Source organism: Mustela lutreola, chromosome 1 (genome assembly GCF_030435805.1).
Source record: "Mustela lutreola isolate mMusLut2 chromosome 1, mMusLut2.pri, whole genome shotgun sequence".
Taxonomy (NCBI): domain Eukaryota; kingdom Metazoa; phylum Chordata; class Mammalia; order Carnivora; family Mustelidae; genus Mustela; species Mustela lutreola.
In genome coordinates this window covers 283,701,117-283,720,760 of record NC_081290.1, presented here as the reverse complement: position 1 = coordinate 283,720,760, position 19,644 = coordinate 283,701,117, and the positions used below count along the sequence as shown (strand labels likewise).

General features: G+C 60.1%; 3 protein-coding genes across 16 annotated transcripts; 2 read left to right on the top strand and 1 right to left on the bottom strand.

Annotated features, from left to right (window-relative positions):
• Positions 1-1,469: 1,469 nt before the first annotated feature.
• Positions 1,470-8,066, top strand: EFEMP2 (EGF containing fibulin extracellular matrix protein 2). Its single transcript, XM_059147575.1, has 11 exons — positions 1,470-1,627; positions 1,960-2,077; positions 2,306-2,354; positions 2,921-3,127; positions 3,598-3,720; positions 3,922-4,038; positions 4,191-4,310; positions 5,585-5,704; positions 5,793-5,919; positions 6,181-6,376; positions 7,265-8,066. Exons 2-11 carry the CDS (start codon positions 1,967-1,969, stop codon positions 7,424-7,426), a joined length of 1,332 nt encoding a protein of 443 aa, XP_059003558.1. The 5' UTR covers positions 1,470-1,627; positions 1,960-1,966; the 3' UTR covers positions 7,427-8,066.
• Positions 5,579-15,280, bottom strand: MUS81 (MUS81 structure-specific endonuclease subunit). 13 transcript variants are annotated; one of them, XM_059147420.1, is made up of 17 exons: positions 15,002-15,280; positions 13,464-13,656; positions 13,216-13,345; positions 12,903-12,985; positions 12,252-12,350; positions 12,035-12,103; positions 11,785-11,870; positions 11,103-11,258; positions 10,818-10,913; positions 10,599-10,720; positions 10,400-10,497; positions 9,751-9,867; positions 9,557-9,652; positions 9,249-9,377; positions 9,071-9,174; positions 8,505-8,588; positions 8,238-8,417 (listed from the first exon to the last, which is right to left on the bottom strand). In XM_059147420.1, exons 2-17 carry the CDS (start codon positions 13,596-13,598, stop codon positions 8,351-8,353), a joined length of 1,671 nt encoding a protein of 556 aa, XP_059003403.1. In that variant the 5' UTR covers positions 13,599-13,656; positions 15,002-15,280; the 3' UTR covers positions 8,238-8,350. The 13 variants fall into 13 exon arrangements, 9 of the variants coding, with proteins under 9 accessions (XP_059003403.1, XP_059003426.1, XP_059003404.1 ...); XR_009347808.1 differs by lacking the exon at positions 15,002-15,280 and having other exon boundaries at positions 8,505-8,551; positions 9,249-9,265; positions 13,464-13,852; XM_059147443.1 differs by lacking the exon at positions 15,002-15,280 and having other exon boundaries at positions 8,505-8,551; positions 13,464-13,851.
• CFL1 (cofilin 1) lies at positions 14,173-19,644 on the top strand. 2 transcript variants are annotated; one of them, XM_059147687.1, is made up of 5 exons: positions 14,173-14,201; positions 15,998-16,208; positions 18,322-18,629; positions 18,856-18,932; positions 19,149-19,644. In XM_059147687.1, exons 1-5 carry the CDS (start codon positions 14,188-14,190, stop codon positions 19,259-19,261), a joined length of 723 nt encoding a protein of 240 aa, XP_059003670.1. In that variant the 5' UTR covers positions 14,173-14,187; the 3' UTR covers positions 19,262-19,644. The 2 variants fall into 2 exon arrangements, with proteins under 2 accessions (XP_059003670.1, XP_059003661.1); XM_059147678.1 differs by lacking the exon at positions 14,173-14,201 and adding an exon at positions 15,744-15,787.

The window sequence follows — 19,644 nt, the reverse complement described above, 5'->3', positions numbered from 1 at the left end:
ACATTGCCATATTTTTATCCATTCATCAATTAATGGACATTAGATTGTTTCTACATTTTGCTTCTTACGAACAGTGTTGCTATGAATGATGTATATGGATCTTTTCCAGTGGACATATGTTTTCATTTCCCTTGGGTATATAAAGAAGAGTGAAATTTCTGGGTCATGTACGGTAACATTTTGAGGTCCTGCTAAACTGTTTCAAAGAGGACTATTCCCACACACAGTGTACGAGGGCTCCAATTTCGCCATATCCTCGCCAACACTTGTTATTGACTATCTTTTTGGTTTTAAAGAGCTACTATTTTTTAGCACCCTAGTCCCCCTGGCCCCCAGGATCTGGGGAGGGAGGGGCGTGCACTCTCCGATTTACCTTGAACCCCAAGGGCTAGACCTTAGGACCCATGTGCCCCCAGCAGTACACCCTCTCCCTGGGTGGAGCTGCCCTGGGGGCGACCGTGAAGATAAACAAGGATGGGAAACGGAAAAGACCGCTCAGCAGTTCCCGCACTTCGTCTGCCCTCAGGCAGGAGATCCCGGGACCCGCGGCCCTTTCCCGTCTGGCCCCGCCCTGAGACGTGGGCAGGGAGAGGCCCCGCCCCTTCCTGGGAGCCAACTCCGCCCAAACTCCTCCCCGAAAGGCGCGCCTTCTGCGTGAGAGAGAAGGCAGACACCCCGAGGTTGGGGGGTGGGGGTGGGGACCCGTTTGGGAGGAGGGCGGGTAGGGCACTGGCACCCGACCCTGGCGTCCTGTACGCGCAAGCTCAGCCCTGCCTGCCTTCTCCGGGGCTTCCATTCATTCTGGGCCAAAAGGGAACTGCGGACCCCGTTCCCAAACTGTTGTAGTTTCGCGGACCGACTGTTGGGAGGAAGCCCGTCTTCCAGTGAAGGGACCACCTGGCTGACAGCCCTAGGGATGGAGGCGAGAAGGGAGAGAGTTGGACAGTTTTGGGCCTGGGAGCGTCTTGTCCTCGGGCGAGGGTGTGGGGACCCTGAATGAAATTTCGATAGTCCCAGAGTGACCGTCCGGGTGCGCAGAATAAAATTGTGGGGGGCGGAGGGCGAGGATCTGGAAGCCCCAGGATTAGGTGGGGTCCAAGTGCCCAGGATGACATTCTGGGAGGCGCCGAGTGTGTGGAGGCCCCAGCATTAACACGTGGTTGCCCAGGGTGGAATTCTAGGAGCCCAGAATAGGTTGGGTCCAGGTGCGCAGGATGATAGCGTGGGGTGCGCAAAGTGAGGGCCTAGAGGCTCGCAGATGAGTCTGGGGCCCTGGCATCAAGGCCATACCCCCAGGATGGGGAGCTAGGGGGACCCTGGCCCTGCGCCGGGAGGCGGCTCCGGGCAGCGCCGCGGGGGACCGGGTGGGGGCCTGCGGCTGGCCGGGGGCGGAGAAGCGGGGGGTCGGGGTCCCTCCCCCTGGCGCGGGCTCAGGAATCCGCCGAGGGGCGGGCGGAGGCGCCGGGGTGGGCCGCGCCGCGGCGGGCGGGCGGGCGGACGGGCGGGGGGCGCTTCCTGGGGCCGCGCGTCCAGGGAGCTGCGCCGTCCGCCCGTCCGTCTGTCCGCAGGCACTGCCCGAACCACCGAGCCGCCGGAGACGCGGGCCGCGGGGGCGTCGCGGGCTCAAGTGAGTGGCGGTCCGTGTGGGGAGGGCGCGAGCGGCAGTCTCGGTGGAGTCGGCGTCAGCGCAGAGCCGAGAGGCCCGCGCTCCTCGGCCGGCGCCACTGGGGGACCGGGCGGGGGCGGGGCGGCTCGGGACGGGTGGGCCCCGATTCCCGGCCTGCGGGAGGAGTGGGCCCTTGGCCCTGGGAAGCTCAGGGACCCCAAGCCCGGTCCCGAGCGGGAGGCGGCTGGGGCCAGGGTTCTGAGTCCTGGTACGGGGAATGTGGGGGAGGTGCGTGGCAGAAGCGCCCTGACCCCCCCTTCTCCCACTACTCCACCACCACCACCACCTCCCAGCCCCAGGATGCTCCCCTTCGCCTCCTGCCTCCCCGGGTCTCTACTGCTCTGGGCGCTGTTGCTGCTGCTTTTGGGGGCAGCGTCTCCCCAGGATTCGGAGGAGCCCGACAGCTACACGGTGGGGACAGTGGGGCCGCTGGCCTGGGATGGGCTGGGTAGGGCCACAGAGACCAGGATCCCGGGGTGGTTACTGCCGGGGAAGACTCCCCTCCCCTGCTTGGTGAATCGGCTGAGGGCCATTGTTTGAAGCAGGCTGGGAGGGTGTCCAGGCTCAGGCCCTTGATCCTGGCCCGATCATTTGAAGGGGACTGGGGATATCTGCTGGTCATCTCTGGTCCCTTTGTAGGAATGCACAGATGGCTATGAGTGGGACCCCGACAGCCAGCACTGCCGGGGTGAGTACGTTTGGGGGACTGACCCACCACCAGGAACTGGGAAAGGGATTGGCACCTTAGTTCCAAGAACCGCATCTGGGAGCCCTGACCTGTCCTCTGCCCAGCTTGGCTTGGCAGAGGCCAGCACTGATTCTCTGGGGGCCAGCTCGGCTAGGAGTGGAGAAGCCATGTAGGCCCCTCCCTCTCCGAGAAACCCAGGACACCCTGCCCCCACCCCTCAGTTGGCCGGAGACGCTGGGTCTTGGATACCTCTGACTACTTTCCTATCATGTCCTGGGAGGGCAGTGTCTGTGGGGTGGGGGTAAAGAGGCCTGCACGTCACTCGGGCTGAGCCAGGGCCAGGGCTTTGGGGAGGAGTAGAGACCCTCTTAGGGACAAGAGTATGGGGGTGCCTATGGGAGCAAGCAGGCCTCGGGGAGGGGTCCTGAGCAGACTACCTTAGCTGAGAGAGGAAAGGCCTTGCCTGGGCCACACAGCTTATAGAAGGCCGAGCTGGGCTCCTGCCTGCCACCCACTTCGCAGCCAGCCCGAGAGACTGGCTGTGCCCAGCAGGCCCCTCTCTGCAGATGTCAACGAGTGCCTGACCATCCCTGAGGCCTGCAAGGGGGAGATGAAATGCATCAACCACTATGGGGGCTACTTGTGCCTGCCCCGCTCAGCCGCCGTCATCAATGACCTGCATGGCGAGGGACCGCCACCACCAGTGCCTCCCGCTGAACACCCCAACCCCTGCCTACCAGGCTACGAACCTGATGAGCAAGAGCGCTGTGTGGGTGAGTGAGGGTCCCCTTGGCTCCAGGGCTTTCAGTCCTCCCACCAAGCATCACTGCATCTTAACGACTCAGACCACAGTTGCTCCCTTGCTCACGGGCAGGGGCTAACCGGATTGCCCTCCGGATCCTCACTTCACGTGTGGCCTTCAGCCGGTGATCCCAGCTCCTGTCCCATTGCTCCAGCCAGCACCTGGAGCCCCCTTCTCAGTTGCTGGAGACCCACTGCCAGAGCTGTCCTCCTCAGCTTCTGCTCCCTACCCCTCTTCCTGATCTGGACCCCGCCCCCGGCTGCCATGAGCCTTGGAGGAAGGCCCTGGAGTCAGCACTCCTGGGAGTCAGGGCAGGATCCTCTCCTGGTGGCTCCCAGGCTGACGGACGGTCCCCAATCTGTGTCCTCCCCGTGAGGAGGTGTCTGTCATGTTGGGTGGTGCACGGGCTCCTGGGCAGGGGCTGAGTGGTGTCTCCTACAGACGTGGACGAGTGTGCCCAGGCTTTGCACGACTGCCGCCCCAGCCAGGATTGCCATAACCTGCCCGGCTCCTACCAGTGCACCTGCCCCGACGGCTACCGCAAGATTGGGCCTGAATGTGTGGGTGAGTCCGGAAAGAGCGTCTCTAGTCCCTACCCCATGCCCTTGGCCCAGCTCTCACCCTAGCACCAGACCCCCTGCGCCGCCCCACCGTCAGGCTTGGCCCTCATCCCCTGCCACCTCTGCCTTCCCATCACTGGTCACGGGACTGGGTGAGTCCTGGCTGACCGGTGCCCTCTGCCCCCTCCCCCGACCTCCCTCCTAGATATAGACGAGTGCCGCTACCGCTACTGCCAGCACCGCTGCGTCAACCTGCCCGGCTCCTTCCGCTGCCAGTGCGAGCCGGGCTTCCAGCTGGGACCCAACAACCGCTCCTGTGTAGGTGAGGCTGGGCCAGGCTAGGCTCCTCCATCCCTGGGCCGGGCGGGGCGGGGGCGCCGGAGCTCTCTTTCTGACCGGCCTGGGGAAAGTGGGCACTCTGGGCAGCTCCTTGGCTTCCACCCCTCCTGTTTTTTTTTGCCCCTGAACCCCCAGATGTGAACGAGTGTGACATGGGGGCTCCGTGTGAGCAACGCTGCTTCAATTCCTATGGGACCTTCCTGTGTCGCTGCAACCAGGGCTATGAGCTACATCGGGACGGCTTCTCCTGCAATGGTGAGAGCTCCCCGCACCGTCCTCCGTGGGGTTCCTCCATGGGGCTCCCAGGCCGTGTCATGCTGTGTTTCTTTTCCTGCTTCACAGCCCTCCATTTGATGCCTCCCTGTCCTGTCTCTTCCACACCCACATACCTCCTCTGTATTCTGTGCCTGGCTGATTGGCCGGTACCTGCACACCGGCCTACCAGAACTCCCAGCCTTGGGGGGGGGGGGTTGGGGGGAAGGCACGGGGTGGGGAGGAGCACGAGGGAGCACGGGAGCTCAGTGGGGAGGCTGACAAAGGATGTGGGTGCTCCCCTCTTTGGGAGTCAAGTGGACACGCATTCATATCCTGGACTAGGGTCCGCCACTCTTTTGAGCCTATTTTTTTTCTGTGAAGTGGGTTGTCTTGAGGATGAGGCGGGACATAACAAGACAGGCTTCATCAGGCCCCAAGCCACAATGTTTTAAAGTGAACTACCATTTGTTGAGAACCTTCCATGTGCAGCCCATTTCCCTTACATACTTGGCCTTGTTTAATCCTGCCAGTGATCCTATGATGAAAGTATGAGTTTTTCCTTCCTCGGCAAAACGAGGACAGTAGTGTCTCCCCCGAGGTTTGAGGGGAGGGTTGCTAAAAAAAATCATAAGTATAAAGTCCTTCAATGAAGAGAAGTTAAATGACTCGGCCAAGGTCACACAGCTAGGGTGAGGTGGCACCAGGGGTCCTCTCTGGACTCCTCAGTCCTTGTCAGCCATCCAGGTACCCTGTTTATGTTATGCTTTGCTGCTGTATGGGCCCCACTGGTGCCTGGCTCGGTGCTAGGCCGCATGAGGGGACCCAGAACAGGACCCGTGGCTCCTGCCTGTGAGCTCGTGGTGGGTGGGAGGGACTGTGTGCTTAGGCTGGTTGTGGGTTGCAGGAATTCGGCAAGTTACTGGAAACTGTCACAGGCTGGGCCCTCAAGGCACATCTAGTCTAACCCACTCATTTTATTGACAGGGACATTGAGGTTCCCCAGACTCGGTCAGGACTTAAAGCCAAGCCTCTAGTGCTTCCATTCAGGACTGACCGGCAGTGCTGGGGCAAAGAGCTCTGGGAGCCGGGCAGTCTGGGCAGAGCCTTCTTTGGCTCCTCTGTCCCCGTACTGAGCTTTGAAGGTTTTGTCTCACCACCCCTCCGTCTTTCCATACCGAGCCCAACACAGGGCCGGGCTCTCTGTATAAACCTTGGTGGGACTGAACGGGGAGGACTGCCCTTGGTCCAGAGCCCTCATCCACACTGTCCCTCAGATATCGATGAGTGCAGTTACTCCAGTTACCTCTGCCAGTACCGCTGTGTCAATGAGCCTGGCCGCTTCTCCTGCCACTGCCCGCAGGGCTATCAGCTGCTGGCCACACGCCTCTGCCAAGGTATGGGTGGCCCTAGTGGGGCGGGTAGGGTGGTATCAGGGGCTGCTGGCCCGACATCTGGGTTCCAGCCCCCTTTCCCTGGACACAGACATTGATGAGTGTGAGTCGGGTGCACACCAGTGCTCTGAGGCCCAAACCTGTGTCAACTTTCACGGGGGTTACCGCTGCGTGGACACCAACCGCTGCGTGGAGCCCTACGTCCAGGTGTCTGACAAGTGAGTCATTGCGATGCCAGACACCCCCCCCCCCCCGCTTTGAAAACTGCAATGCCCAGAGGGCTCTGCGGCAGACAGGCCACCGTTTGGCCTGGCCGGTGCCTCAAGGGTCTATGGGAATTGTAGTTCTTCATGAGTAAACCATGCAAACTGTTCTGACAAGAGTGGGAGGATCCTTTGGGGGATCCCTGTTTGTAGGGTGGGACCAGATTTGGGATATGGGCTGGGACCTCATTCGTGTCCCCATTTTGGGGCCTCTAGTCGCTGCCTCTGTCCGGCCTCCAACCCTCTGTGCCGGGAGCAGCCCTCCTCCATCGTGCACCGCTACATGAGCATCACCTCGGAGCGCAGTGTGCCCGCGGATGTGTTCCAGATCCAAGCGACCTCTGTCTACCCTGGTGCCTACAATGCCTTTCAGATCCGTGCAGGAAACTCACAGGGGGACTTCTACATTAGGGTAAGGCTTTCCCCTAACGGCACCCATCAACTAACATGCATAATCCAAAACTGAATTCCAGGCAGCCTTAAGTGAAAGAGTCCGCTATAGCACCATGCCCCGCCTCTTCTCTCAAAGCCCCCACATCCCCCCAGGAGGTGGAATTTCTGTAGAAAGGTAGGGGTATTCTAAATTCCCTCAGTACAAACTACAGGTTGTTAAATGCAGTTCTGACCAGACACTTGGACACTGGGGTTTGAGTCCCTGCACTGGTTTCTCTATGTGACCTCAATTTCTTCACCCTTAGAACAAGGCACTGGCATGGGACATGCCATTGGGACAAGGCACATGCCTGTCCAAGTAACAGACAAAGCAGTGTCTGGGGAAGGCAAGCAAATGGAGCTGGGCCTTGGAGAGAGAGGCAGCAGGGGTTGATGTGGGGTCTGGGGTCCAAGAACCCAGCTGGCTGCTGGTGGAACTGTTAGGCAGGAGGGGTCCAGGCCTGATTCACAATGAGAGGGGTCTGAGGGTTTATCTGGTATCAGTCCTTGTTTTCTCTTTATGAAACTGGACGCTCTGAAGGGAAGTCGCCTGCTCCAGGTCACCAAAGGCCCCATCACTCCCAAGAGTCTTTCATCTGGCCTTGGCTTTGGTCAGACAAAAGAACTAGATGGAAAGGGCGGGAAGAGCACCAGTGGGAGATTTCTGAGGGTGGGAGCCTGGGTGCACCAGAGCCAAGATGTCATGGGTATCACAGAGCCGGATGGGAGCCTGAGATCACGGCCTGACCGGCTCTCTCCTTCACAGCCATCTGCTTGTGGGTTCAAGATATGGGGCAGGGAGGTGATGCCAGGACAGGCGTGTAGGTTGACGTGATCTACATGTCCCCCCACCCACTGTGCCCTGCAGCAAATCAACAATGTCAGCGCCATGCTGGTCCTCGCCCGGCCTGTGACGGGCCCCCGGGAGTACGTGCTGGACCTCGAGATGGTCACCATGAACTCCCTCATGAGCTACCGGGCCAGTTCTGTACTGAGACTCACCGTCTTCGTGGGGGCCTACACTTTCTGAGGAGTGGGTGGGGGGACCCTCAGGGAGGGAGAGGCTTCCTGCAGCCGGAGAGCCTGGGGCTCAGGGATGTCTGTGCTCGCTGCAAGGGCAGATGCTGTTGTGAAGAGTAGAAAGAGAAAGGCAATAAAGGGAGAAAGAAGGAGTCCTGGTGGCTGAGGTGGGTGGGGAACACCATAGTGAACCCCGGATGGGGGAAGGGGCCCGGCTGTGGGAGGCGGGCCAGTCACCCAAAGCAGGGGGGAATGTCTCTGTTCAGGCTCAGGGGGCCCCACAGATAGGAGCTGGGAACTGCATCCCCAAGGCCGGGATTGGCCGACCATGCACATTGTGAGAAGGGAGGTAATAAGGCTGCAGACTTCAGGACCCAGCCCAGGAATTGGGGTTTGACTGGTTTGAGGGGGACCTGGGAAACCCCACTGTAGACAATGGAGGCCTTGGGTTTTACTCCCAGCGTGGCCTCAAACTATCAATTTGGCTAAACCCTAGTAGCTTCCGGTGCCTCAGTTTTCCAATCCATAAAATGAGGCAGTTAGGCCATGAGCACTTTCCAGACATTTCTTTTCCAAAATACAGAACCTGTTATTGAAGGAAATGTTATTTGATCGGGGAACTCTGACCGACATAAACTAGATTCAAAGTTGCAACGCCTCACTGACTCCATCTCCCTGGTAGTCTTAGTGCTCCCCCAGGGAACCCCAGGGTCCCAAGGAGCTCAGTTTAAAAACCAGTGGACCTGCTGGTTTCCCCAGTTCCTGCCTGGATACTTCACAAGGCCTGTGGGGCCCAGCATCATCTCCATAATACAGAAAGCTGCAAATACTTATATTTTTATTGTGGCCAAACAGATTCGGATTAAAAAGCTGGCTAGCCTGTGAAGGTGGGGGGGGTGTGCGTGGGCAGGCAGAGTCGACCTCGTGGCATAGCTCAGGTGAGGGGGCCGTAGCAGCAATAGAGCTGGGACAAGGTCCTGCTCAGAGCGGGCCCCAGATTCCTGCACAAAGAAGCCGGGGATGGTCAGGCCATGGGCCAGAGCACCCCAGCCCTAACCCCTCCCCCGGGTTCTTTTCCTTGCTGTCACCTCTGCAGTTGGCCACACTTGATGGTGCTCAGCAGCATCTCCTGTTCCTTGGGGGTGGCACAGGCGTCATAGGCGGCCAATAGGCTGGGGGTGGGGTGGGGTGTTTGAGTTTCTAAAGCTTGACAATAGGGGAGAGATGGCCTGCTCCGGGCAGCTAGGCCACCATCGTGGGAGCCAGACAGAAGGAGTCGGGACTGCTGCCATACTTCCTGAGTCTGGCATTCAAGGCCCTCTTCCGTCCAGCTCACCCTCCCTTCATGGAGCTGCAAATGTTCTCACTTGGCCCCATCTTCATGGCCCAAACCCCTCCTCTAGAAGCCGCCTCTGCTGCACCCGGCAGAAGGTGTCCATCCCTCCTGGAGCCTCCCCTAGGGGCCTGGGATATGGTCTGGTCCTAGCGGGTTCAGTCTGCCTTACCACCTGATCTCCGGGAACTCAGTTGGGTCTGTCCCTCTCTGGGTCTGTCCAGCCCCGGCACAGCCAGACCCCGCCACGAGGCACGGGTAGAGCCAGGTAGGGCAGGGGTGGAGGACCCCCGCCCCCCACGAGCTCTGCGGGGGGCCTACCTGGCGGGGGTGCTGTACTTGTCCACTATGGCTGCCGCCTTCTCCCCACTCACTCCGCGCACCTGCATCAGCTGCCGGGCGAAGACCTCGCGCACAGACTGCGCCTAGGAGCGGGGAGGACCGTGTCAGGAGTGGCCTGGGGCTGGGCCACATGAGGAGGAGTGGGCCGAGGCAGTACCTTGTTCTTGATGGCACCTGCGTTGAAGTCACTGAAGGTGAGGAGTGAGCACAGAGGATTTGGGGAGGGCCCCGGCCTTGATTCAGAGGCCTCGGAGGCTCCCCAGGGGCGACTGCTGAGGGTACGGCCCTGAGGGGAGAGGGAAGTGAGGCCCGGCCAGCTCTAGGGGACCCCCCCCCGGCCAGTCCTTGCCCAATCCTAGGCCTCAATGGGCCAGCCCGAACACCAGGCATCTTGCTCACTTCACTTCCTCAGGGGAGCCCAGGGCCCAAGTACTTGGGGGGACAGAGACAGGGGCAACCGCTCACCTGGTACAGTCTCTGGAGGCCCCGGGTCAACAGGGCCAGGTAGGCAGCCGATTCCTTGAGGTCTGCTGTGCGCTTCACAAAGAAGCCATCGATGACCTGGAAGAGAGGAGCCCACCCAGGAGAGGAAGGGGCTTCCCTGCTGGAGCCGCGGACTATGGGGTCCCCGCCAACCTGGCCTGGCCCTCCGGGCTCACCTGAGTGTTGGTGACAGCCTGCAGCAGCGTGCTCTCGGGAAGGCTGAGGTGGCCCGCCGAGCCATACTCCTCTACCAGGTACACTCGGTGGCCCAGGCCACAGCGCTTTAACCGGAACTGGGGAGGGAGACAAGATGGGGGGGGGTCAGGTGCCAGCTGTCAATCATGTCACACTCAAAATCGTCACCAGTCCACCTCTTTGTCTTCCCTAGCTTTTCTGCCTGTCTCGGGGCCTCCACCTTTGCTCACGCTGTTACCGTTGTCAGGAAGAGCCTCCCATCATCTCTGAATGACGGGCATTCTCGCACGCTCTCGGTCCACACACGGCCTCTCTGTGCGACCAGCCCAGCAGCCAGTACCCAGACTGAGCCACTTTGCTTCCCTGGAGGTCTGGGTCTTGTTTATCCTGGACCGTGGGCGCTGGCCGCCCAAGGGCTCTGGAATATGTCCCTCAGTCCAGCCCAGTCACCCTGCGCCCCTACTGTGTGCCCACAGGGGCCCGAGAGCTCTGATCTTGGAGCTGGCTGGGTGCATCTCTAATGGGGGTAATGGCTATGGGAGCTCTGCCTTGAAGCCAGACACCCCTGGGCTTCGGAGGGGCCCTGGAGCCGAGAGGGAATGGGGGGCACGGCGAGGCCGTTCTAGGAACCTTCTGCTCACGGAAGCGGCCATCAATGATGCTGCTACACAAGTCATCCAGCCGCTTGCGTTCCACGATGTGGTCCAGGACGAGCTCCTCGGGTCTTGCTGCCAGGAGACCAAGAAGGGTTCCGGAGGCTCATATCCCCGCACACCCCGACCCCTCAGGGCCCTGCCTCGGATACCTGCCCTTCGGTCCACACCCCTACCTGGGTCTCTGGGCCTGGTCTCTTGAGCCACCCACACGAAGTCCCCGACGTGCAGCTTGCGCACCATGTAGGGCACACGCAGACGCTGTAGCTCGAGGAGCAGCTGTGGCCTGTGCCCCGCCCTGGAGTTGTGAGACAGGCGGCCTAGATTAGGGCGGGCCCCTGCCACCCCCTCCCCCAGCATCGCCTCCTTTGCTCCTCCGCCCCCAGCCCCCTCACCCCTTGGCTTCGCCGGTGTCCACACACAACAGCACCCTGTACTCTCCAGGCTCAAGCTCCAGGGGTGGCTGCTGGACACTCCCTTCACTGGCGCCACTACAAGGGGGAGGGGGGGGCCGGCGTGTCTGAGGCCAGGACACCGGCGCCAGGCAGCCCCCCCACACCGCCACCCCCCGCAACCAAGTGGGTGCGGCAGCTCAGCTGGAGATGATGGGGAGAGGGCTGGCCTTGTTTCTGGGAGACTCTGCCACCCCCTAGGGCCCCCTCCTTCCCCCTCCTCCTCACAATTCAGCAGAGGCCGGTCCTGGCACTTCTGGCTCCTCCCCAGGGGGCTCCTCTGGCCTGATACGACTGTCCAGTGAGCTCAGGCCCTCTGACTCAGCCAGCTTCCGGGCGAGCTCCAGACCCTCCGCCGTCAGCGAGTACCTGATGAACACAGATCTCCCTTCTTCACTCACACCTGGCCCGTCCTCCTGCCTCCTGCCTGCCCCCAGCCTGGCTGGTCCCACCAGCCCTGGCGACCCCTGCCCAAACAAGTCACTCCCCGGGCTGTGTTCTCATTCCTCAGATAGCCTTCTTGGGACCTGCCCAGGGACGTCTCTCGGTCTACAACAAGCACATCTCAGACACCCTATCCCTCCTCTCCAGAGTGCTGCCTTGCATCTCTCCCCAACTAAATTCTAAGACGTGTCCAAATGCTGGGTCCTCAGCAAAGGCGTTCCGCTCTTCCAGTAAAACCTGTGGCACCCTCTCCTCCCCGCTGCCTAGTGCCTGGTCTCTCGGGTCCTCTTGGTACTCCCACGATACGGGCTCCTGCAAGTAAGGCCCTCCTTTCCCACACCCAACTCAACAGCACAAGGCCTGCGATTTGCTGGGTGACAGCAGTGCCCCGCTCAGAACTTCATCCATGTTCCCCCCACCCCACGCCCAACACACACCTCCTGTCTCCCCCTGTAGTCGACCCCACCTGGCTGGCCGGTGTGTCCTAAGAACGAGGTTTCTGTGCAGGAGGGAGCGGAGGGCTGGCCAGGGTCGAGTACTCCCAGGGGCCACCTGTCCATAGGGGAAGAGAGACCCTTAGAAAGCTCCTGGCGGTACCATAAGTCCACCTCCCTGGGCCCCAAGCCACCGCCTGCTCCCAAGAAGGGAAGTCCCTGGTGGGCTTAGGGTCTAACCCACTGCCACTCAGCTCCATCCTTTCCCTGCTCAGGGCTCACCCTGGTGGCTTTCTGGGTACACCCCTGCAGCAGCTCCTCCTTGGCTAGGAAGCCGTGGCCACTAGGATTCTGTAATCAAGGCAGAAATGTAATCCAGATAAGTGCTAGGCGCTAGGGTGCTAAGATAGGTAGGTGCAGTACTAGGGCCGACCTCCTCCAGGAGCCTCAGGCCCCAGTGCCTGGGTGCTCCTGCCTCCCGGGCCAGCCACGGGCTCACCAGGTGCTCCCTGTAGAGCAGCAGTAGGATCTCGCGGGCGCCTGAGTGCCGAGCCGGCCAGTAGCTGCCTGAGCCCCCTGCTTTGGGCTGGGCTGGAAGCTGAAAGAATCACTGTGGCTTTGAACATGGAAACCAATCAGCCATTGTGGACTGCATCCCTGGCAGGGCCGAGGTTCAGGCCCTGTCTCAGCAGGCTACACGGGCCCGAATGAGTCCCTCAGCTGCCCCTCAGTTTCCCTGTCTGGAAATTGGGTCAGATGATGGGAGGACTTGTAAGGCTGGGATGAGATGGTGGAAAGGTTGGAGCCGGGGGTGGGGGGGGGGTGGGTGGGCGTGTAATCTGTCTGACCCAGCCTCAGTTTTACCATTGGCTGGGGAACAGAGATGGTAAGGCAAGAAAACCAATAATAGCAATCGTCATGACTTACTGGGCTTGGCCTAAATAGTCTGATTCTGGAACTCTCACCTGACTCTATTATCATTCAGTATTTCCAGCTACAGAGAAGAGAACTAAGCACCAGAGTAAGTCATTTGCCAAAGGCCAGGCATCACTGGTGACAGAGGTGGACCCAGGCCTGAAGTTCCCCCAGCCAGACAATCTAACTCCTGGTGCTCCCACTTTCCTTTTCACTCCCCTTGCCCACGTCTCACTGGCATGGAAGCATCCTGGACTGTGGCAAAGGGTCCTTCCCGGGCTGGACTCTTATCTCCAGATGAAGTCGGGGCATGGTCACCTGCAGCAACGGAAGAGAGTCAATGCCAGGGAACCCAGCAGGAGAGAAGGTCTGGGACGCTGCCAGCTCATGTAGCAGGCGAGAGGGGTGAGGTTCTGCTAGCCAGCTACTAACCTGAGGTCAAACAGCAACTTGGACATGAGTGGAGAACCTGAAGCTAACCCAGGTGGTTACGGAGCCTACGCCTAGGGGAGGCTCAGGGGACCACCGGCCCTGACTCTAGCGCTTACCGCCGGATGCTTCGTGCTGCTGCAGCCGCTGGTCCAGCATATGGCAGAGTCTGTCTCCGAAGTGCTGCAGGATCTTAGCTTCCTTGCCGCTGCGCAGAGGCAGTGGGTACCGCCGGAGCGAGCGCAGCGCCTGGCCGGGGCAGGGGTACCGTACCGGGTCAAGGCGGGCCTGGCTGTCTGGCTCCGCCCGCACCTGCCCGCACCTGCCCGCACCAGCCCGCACCTGTCCGCCTCGAGCCTGGACCCACCTTTTGAAACACGAATTGCGTGCGGCGGCCCCTACTGGCTGCCTCGTCCCGCCATTCGGTTAGCCAGCGTACGAAGAGCGGGTTGGGGCAAACGGGCAGCGGGCGTTTCCGGCCCAAGCGGACCGGCGCTGCCATGAGCCTCAGGGAGGGTCCTCTGGCGCCTCGCGCAGACCCGACCGGGACGCCGCCAGTTCTGGAGACGGGATTCGAACACCTGACTCGGGAGGGTGAGGGCGGGACCTCTCCAATCACGTGGCCCCATGCGGGGCACTAACTAGAGAAGAGCCTCCTGCTGCCCTCCCCGCCCCCGCACTACTCTAAGCGCTCGGTGCCCAGCGCTTTCTCTGCGGCCTTTCACCCCCTCGCCCCTCCCGTCCCAAACCAGTCAAAGGACGGGCCCCACCCATACCCTCCCGCCCCCAGCCTTGTCCCGCCCCTTCCTCCCAACCCAGTTCCGAGAGCTGGGGTGGCGGGGTGGGGGGGCGGGGTGTCCTCTTTGTGCGGAGACAGAAAGGCCGACAGCGCCCCGGTGTGGCTGGGAGGGCTGGCTGGGGGTGGTGCTTAACACCGAGGAACCTGAGGCTGTCAAGTTTCAGTCCCACCTTTGCCGGGGATGCTGGAGAGGGACTGAGCTTCTGAAAAGCCCAAGAGGTGGGGGCCGGGGCGGGGTGCAAATGAGTGCAGATATATTTATAGGACGGACATCCAGAAAGCAGTACTGGGGATGAAGATACAAAGGTAATGTAGGAGGAGCTAAGGACCCTCCGAAGAAAACGAGATCCCCAGGGGGGGTGGGGGGAGCGAGGCGTGGAGATCTAGCAGTGGAGGAGGGGAGCGAAGTCGGGGACATTCAGGGAAAGCCAAAGCTAGGAGGACGGAGGGGAACAGAGGACAAGTAGAAGGGGGACATATAGGAGGTGCTGGGCCTCAAGGCGGGGGAAGGGGGCGGCCCGAGATGGGTACGTGGTTAGATTCAGGGGAGCAGACTGGAGGTAAGAGCCAGAACGAAGGTTGAAAGGGAGAACACATAGGTCATTTTTGTGACTCATTGGAGGCGGGAGACCCTTAAGGAGGTTTATGTTTAGGATTATGCAGAAGGGTCCCAAGTTGAGGGACAGGTACGGCTCGAGGATCTCTCCAGGGAGTTAAGTTCTCCCCCAGCTGTTTTACGGAAGTCGCGAGGAGCTGGGGTCGGGCCTTCGAGGAGTGGAGAGGCGGGCACCACAGCCCCAGGCCCGCCCCTTCAGACTCCGCCCAACCGCGAACCCGGCTCCCCCCACCCTCCCAGCCAGCTCCGAACTCTCGCCTCCCTCCTGAGGCTGCCTTATAAGGAGCCTCCGTCGGGCGTTCCGGTTGGCCCCACCCCCTCTAGTCTCTTGTCCTAATAAGGACATCTAGGGCATCCCGTGGCTAGGGGCGGGCGGGAGCGTGTCTCCAGGGTAACTCCGAAGTCTCTGTGTCCCCCTCCTCGTTACTCTTGGAAACTCCGAGGCTTGAAAAAAGTGGAGACAGTCTCCTTTTCTGGCAGGGTCGCTTACCGGGCTGGGGATCGGGCGGCGGCCTCCACCTGGGGCTCCCGGGAACTCGGTTGGTGGGCGGTGCAGCGGGATGTCCCTGACTACAATCCCCGGCATGCCCTGCGAGGTGCCCCACTCCCGGTCTTGAAGACCAGGCTTCCAGCTCTTCATTAACACTCTTTATTCTGCTGATGGGATCGATACCCTTAGTTACCCTGTTTGCCACTCTGTAGTCTTTCCGCAGAGCCTAAGACTAAGGCCTAAGGTCGTCGTTCGAGGCCAACGAAAACTTCCCGTAGTCCCCACCCGTTTCTTTTTTTGAAACTCAGGCTAATACAGAGCTGTGTCTTAATTTTTCCGGGTTTTAAGTTAACTGTATGCCTAGCTTACCACTCGAGAATGTGATGCAAATCTGGTTTAATATATGTTTTCTTTTCACTCTCTCTAGTAAAAGGCACACGATCTTTAAATTGATCGCACGATCCCCTGCCCTTCTCCCTTTGTTTCGTTAACTTGCCAGACGTCTTTAAAACAAGGACAAAGCTCTATTTTCAAAGACTTCCTTGTAGCCTTTCTCTTGTGTGTTTTCTCTTATTCTAATTTTATTTAAGTTGCATATGGCCTTTTCTCAGGAGACCAGTGGGTTTGCATATAAAAGGTGCATATGGAGGTTGACGACGCTTTACACTTGCGATTCTCCTTGCTGTATCTAGGACAGGATTCCAGGCCAATAAACAGTTGCTTCAATTTAGAAATTTTCAGACCATAACCTGCCAAGATGGATTTTAGGAAACAGTTCCGCCGCAGGTAACGAGCGGCGGGGTCGAGAGCTCATTTTCGGGTCACATTACCTAGCGCGGGGGGCCTTTGCTCAGCGGAGCGTTTCTTGGAAAATTCGACCAATGGGCGCGCTCTCCGTGCCATAACCCCAGTCCCTCTCGGCGGTCTCGGACTACGTTTCCCAGCATGTAATGTGGCGCTGGGAGGCCGGCTGGCGAAAAAGACTCTCTTACCCAGTGAGGCCGAGGACGGCGCAGGACCCTCGGACTTCATTTCCCGTCGGCCCGTGGGGGGAGCGCCGGAAGCCCGCCCCGCCCCTCATTGTGCGGCTCATACTAAACGGAAGGGGCCGGGAGAGGCCGCGTTCAGTCGGATCCCGGCAGCAGCTGCAGCGGCTCTCATCTCTCCTGACTCTCCTTGCTATCTCCTTTTCGCTTCCGGAAACATGGTGAGCAGCAGGCCATGGCGACTGAGGGGAGGCGGCTGCGAATCGGTCGTCCGCGCGCGGGGGAGGGAACGGTGGAGCGACGTCGGCACCCCCTCCCCCCAGCGCCCCGGGCGGGATGAGGGTCTCGGGCTGAGGGGCGGGCGGTGTTGGGACGCGCGTGCGCGCCCGCGGACGCTGGGGAGGGCTGGCTCGGCCGTCGTTCGCGCGCCCCCTGGACTCCCTTCCCCTCCCCCACCGCTCTGCTGCGCCCGCGCGGACACCGGCTGTGGGGGAGGGGGTTCCGCGGCGCGCGCGCGCGCCCGCCCCTCGCGGAGCAGCCGCTGGCGCGCGCCGAACCAAGTCGGTTCACGGGGTCGCGCGTTCGACGGGAGCACGCGACGTCGGAACCCGGCCCGGGGGCGGCGAAGGAAAAGCGCGCGAGCGGTCTCGGCGCGCGCGCCCCACCCAAGGGCTGTTCCTGTCTCCGCGTCACCCTCCCTCGGCTGGCGGGTCTGTAGAGAGCAGGTGGCAGGGATGTCTGCGCCCAGGAGGGGCGGGGGCGGAGGGCCAAGGGGATGCGGGGGCGGAGGGGTCCGGGTGCTGACGCTGGGGATTAGGGGCTTGCACCGCGCGACCCGGAGCCACGGGTTTGCACCGCGGAGATCACGGCCCTGCGTGGGAGCCCACAAAGCCATCTGGGTTCTCCGCTCTGTACATTCGGCAGAGGCTGGAACGGCACGGTCCGCCGGCGCGTGCGCACACGCTCAGGCCCCGCCGCTGGGCCCGAAGCCCTGGACAAGCGGGGCCTTCGTCTTTCCCGGATGGGGCCTGAGGGTGGAGCCGAGTTTAGGGAAGTGACCCAGGCAGGCACCGCCCGGAAACCACCCCGCCCCCTGTGTTCGGCCCCAGGGCTACGAGAACTGAAGGTTGTGTAACTTGTCCAGGCTCCGGCCGGCTGCGGAGGGGGCTGATAGGCCTGTCGGAAAAGGCGATTCCTCGGGGTTGAGGCCCTGGGGGTGCTCCTGCCTTCGGGTACTGCTTTCTCCCGGAGGGGGCCTGGCCGGGCGAGCGCTTTTCCCCGCCTACTCCGGAAGCGGCTGGTCACGTGGCCGGCTTCCTCTGCAGTTCCGGGCGCGGGGGGCGCAGCAGATTTCACTGTGGACAGCAGCCCCCCTCCAGGCTAGGGTGCCCCCCCCCAACACGACCCAGAGTAGACGTTTAAAGAGCTCTTGGGGACCGCGGGTATTTGGTTTTGACCTGCTAACTTATGTCAAGCGATCTTCGGGTCCTACATTTTCCCCGGAGGACGGGGAGTTAATGGGTTAGTGTTTTAATTAGGGACTGTGATTCTTGCTTTGGTTGAAGATGATCCCAGCAAAGAGGATGGTTTGTGAACAACTGCACTACTAGTTCTGATGGACTTAACGAGAACTGTTAAACTCATTGGTGTCCTGTCTACCATTGTTGGGGGGTCCTCGTTCTCTCTCCAGAAGAGGTGGCTCTAACCTGGGTGCCTGGGTCTCCCTTTCCTGTCTGTGAAGTTTTGAGTCAGGACTATTATCGAAAAGCTGAGATGGAGTACTGTAAGAAAGGAGCCTGTAGATTCTTTTAATTCTGGGCTCACGTCAAAGCCGAGGTTCTGCTGCTTACAGGTTCTTGGTTTCTGGACTATAAGATGTTGGGTGAGGAGGAGTGATGTTGAATTAGATGATAAAAGGTTTCTTGTAGGGCTGCCGTTCTGTTGTCTCATTTGGTCCTTGGACGGTGGCTTTGTGACACTTGTCTTGGGAAGGAGTAATGATCTCTTAGTTGAGGACTTGTTGGTATCTGAGGTAGATCTCTTAAGATTGCAAAGGAGATCTTAAGATCTTTTTAGGGGGAGTCCCAAAGTCTTTCCTTTTTTTTTTTTTTTTTAAAGATTTTATTTATTTACTTGACAGAGATCACAAGTAGGCAGAGAGGCAGGTAGAGGAAGGGAAGCAGGCTCCCTGCTGAGCAGGAAGTGGGATGCTGGGCTCCATCCCAGGACTCTGGGATCATGATCTGAGCTGAAGGCAGAGGCTTTAACCCACTGAGCCACCCAGGTGCCCCCCAAAGTCTTTACTTTCTGAAGTGTATGTGGCTCATCCCCTAGGCCTCCGGCGTGGCGGTCTCTGATGGCGTCATTAAAGTGTTCAATGACATGAAGGTGCGCAAGTCCTCGACACCAGAGGAAGTGAAGAAGCGCAAGAAGGCGGTGCTCTTCTGCCTGAGCGAGGACAAGAAGAACATCATCTTGGAGGAGGGCAAGGAGATCCTGGTGGGTGATGTGGGCCAGACTGTAGATGACCCGTACGCCACCTTTGTCAAGATGCTGCCAGACAAGGACTGCCGCTATGCCCTCTACGACGCAACCTATGAGACCAAGGAGAGCAAGAAGGAGGACCTGGTGTTTATCTTCTGGTGAGCTTCCCTGCAGGCGCTTCTTTCTGTGGCCTCCCTAGCTCTGGCTCACCCTGCTTTCTCAGCATGGGGACCTCTGTGTGTTGGGGGGGGGCTTGTAACAAACACTGGTCAGTAGGGAACTTGATTGAGCAAAGCCCGAGTGCTTGAAGTCCCCTCTCACTTGAGGGTACTTCCAGACTTGGAGAGAGAAGTTTGTTGCATATTCTCTGTTGTTTCCCTCCAGGGCACCTGAGTCTGCACCCCTCAAGAGCAAAATGATTTATGCCAGCTCCAAGGATGCCATCAAGAAAAAGCTGACGGGTAAGGGCCAGCATGGATGCCATGTATCTTTTCATCCAGGCTTTGGCTGCAGAGCAGGGTGAAAGGCATGGTATATGAGATGCCTCTCCCCTCCTCTTCCCTGCCTGCTGGAAGGTAACCTTGTCCCTTCCATCTGTTCTGATTGGCTCCTTCCCAGCCCCAACTTCCCCTCCCCCAACGCATCCTGCTCACAGATGCTCCCTTTCTTCCTCACAGGGATCAAGCATGAATTACAAGCAAACTGCTACGAGGAGGTCAAGGACCGCTGCACCCTGGCAGAGAAACTGGGGGGCAGTGCCGTCATCTCCCTGGAGGGCAAGCCTTTGTGAGCCCCCTCCAGCCCCCTGCCTGGAGCATCTGGCAGCCCCAGACCCTGCCCATGGGGGTTGCAGGCTGCCCCCTTCCTGCCAGACCGGAGGGGCTGGGGGGATCCCAGCAGGGGGAGGGCAATCCCTTCACCCCAGTTGCCAAACAGCCCCCCTCACCCCCTGGACCTTCCTCTTCCCTCTATTCCCTGACGGTTCTGGCCTTCCCAAACCGCTTTTGATCTTCTGATTCCTCTTGGGTTGAAGCAGACCAAGTTCCCCCCAGGCACCCCAGTTTGGGGGGGGCCTGTATTTTTTTTAACGACACCCCAATTCCCCACCTGTTCCTCCCTTTTCCCATGCTGCCAACTTCTAACCGCAATAGTGACTCCGTGCTTGTCTGTTTA

Bases quoted from the DNA above. Each gene is read 5' to 3' on its own strand.
- EFEMP2 (XM_059147575.1), top strand. From the start codon at position 1,967: ATGCTCCCCTTCGCCTCCTGCCTCCCCGGGTCTCTACTGCTCTGGGCG. The intron at 2,355-2,920 runs GTGAGTACGTTT...CCCTCTCTGCAG, and splicing joins CGACAGCCAGCACTGCCGGG to ATGTCAACGAGTGCCTGACC. The intron at 4,039-4,190 runs GTGAGGCTGGGC...CTGAACCCCCAG, and splicing joins CAACAACCGCTCCTGTGTAG to ATGTGAACGAGTGTGACATG.
- MUS81 (XM_059147420.1), bottom strand. From the start codon at position 13,598: ATGGCAGCGCCGGTCCGCTTGGGCCGGAAACGCCCGCTGCCCGTTTGC. The intron at 10,721-10,817 runs GTGAGGGGGCTG...TCACAACTCCAG, and splicing joins GACACCGGCGAAGCCAAGGG to GGCGGGGCACAGGCCACAGC. The intron at 9,175-9,248 runs GTACTGCCTCGG...CCCCGCTCCTAG, and splicing joins CAGGTGCCATCAAGAACAAG to GCGCAGTCTGTGCGCGAGGT.
- CFL1 (XM_059147678.1), top strand. From the start codon at position 15,759: ATGGATTTTAGGAAACAGTTCCGCCGCAG. The intron at 15,788-15,997 runs GTAACGAGCGGC...TCTCTTACCCAG, and splicing joins AGGAAACAGTTCCGCCGCAG to TGAGGCCGAGGACGGCGCAG. The intron at 18,630-18,855 runs GTGAGCTTCCCT...GTTTCCCTCCAG, and splicing joins GACCTGGTGTTTATCTTCTG to GGCACCTGAGTCTGCACCCC.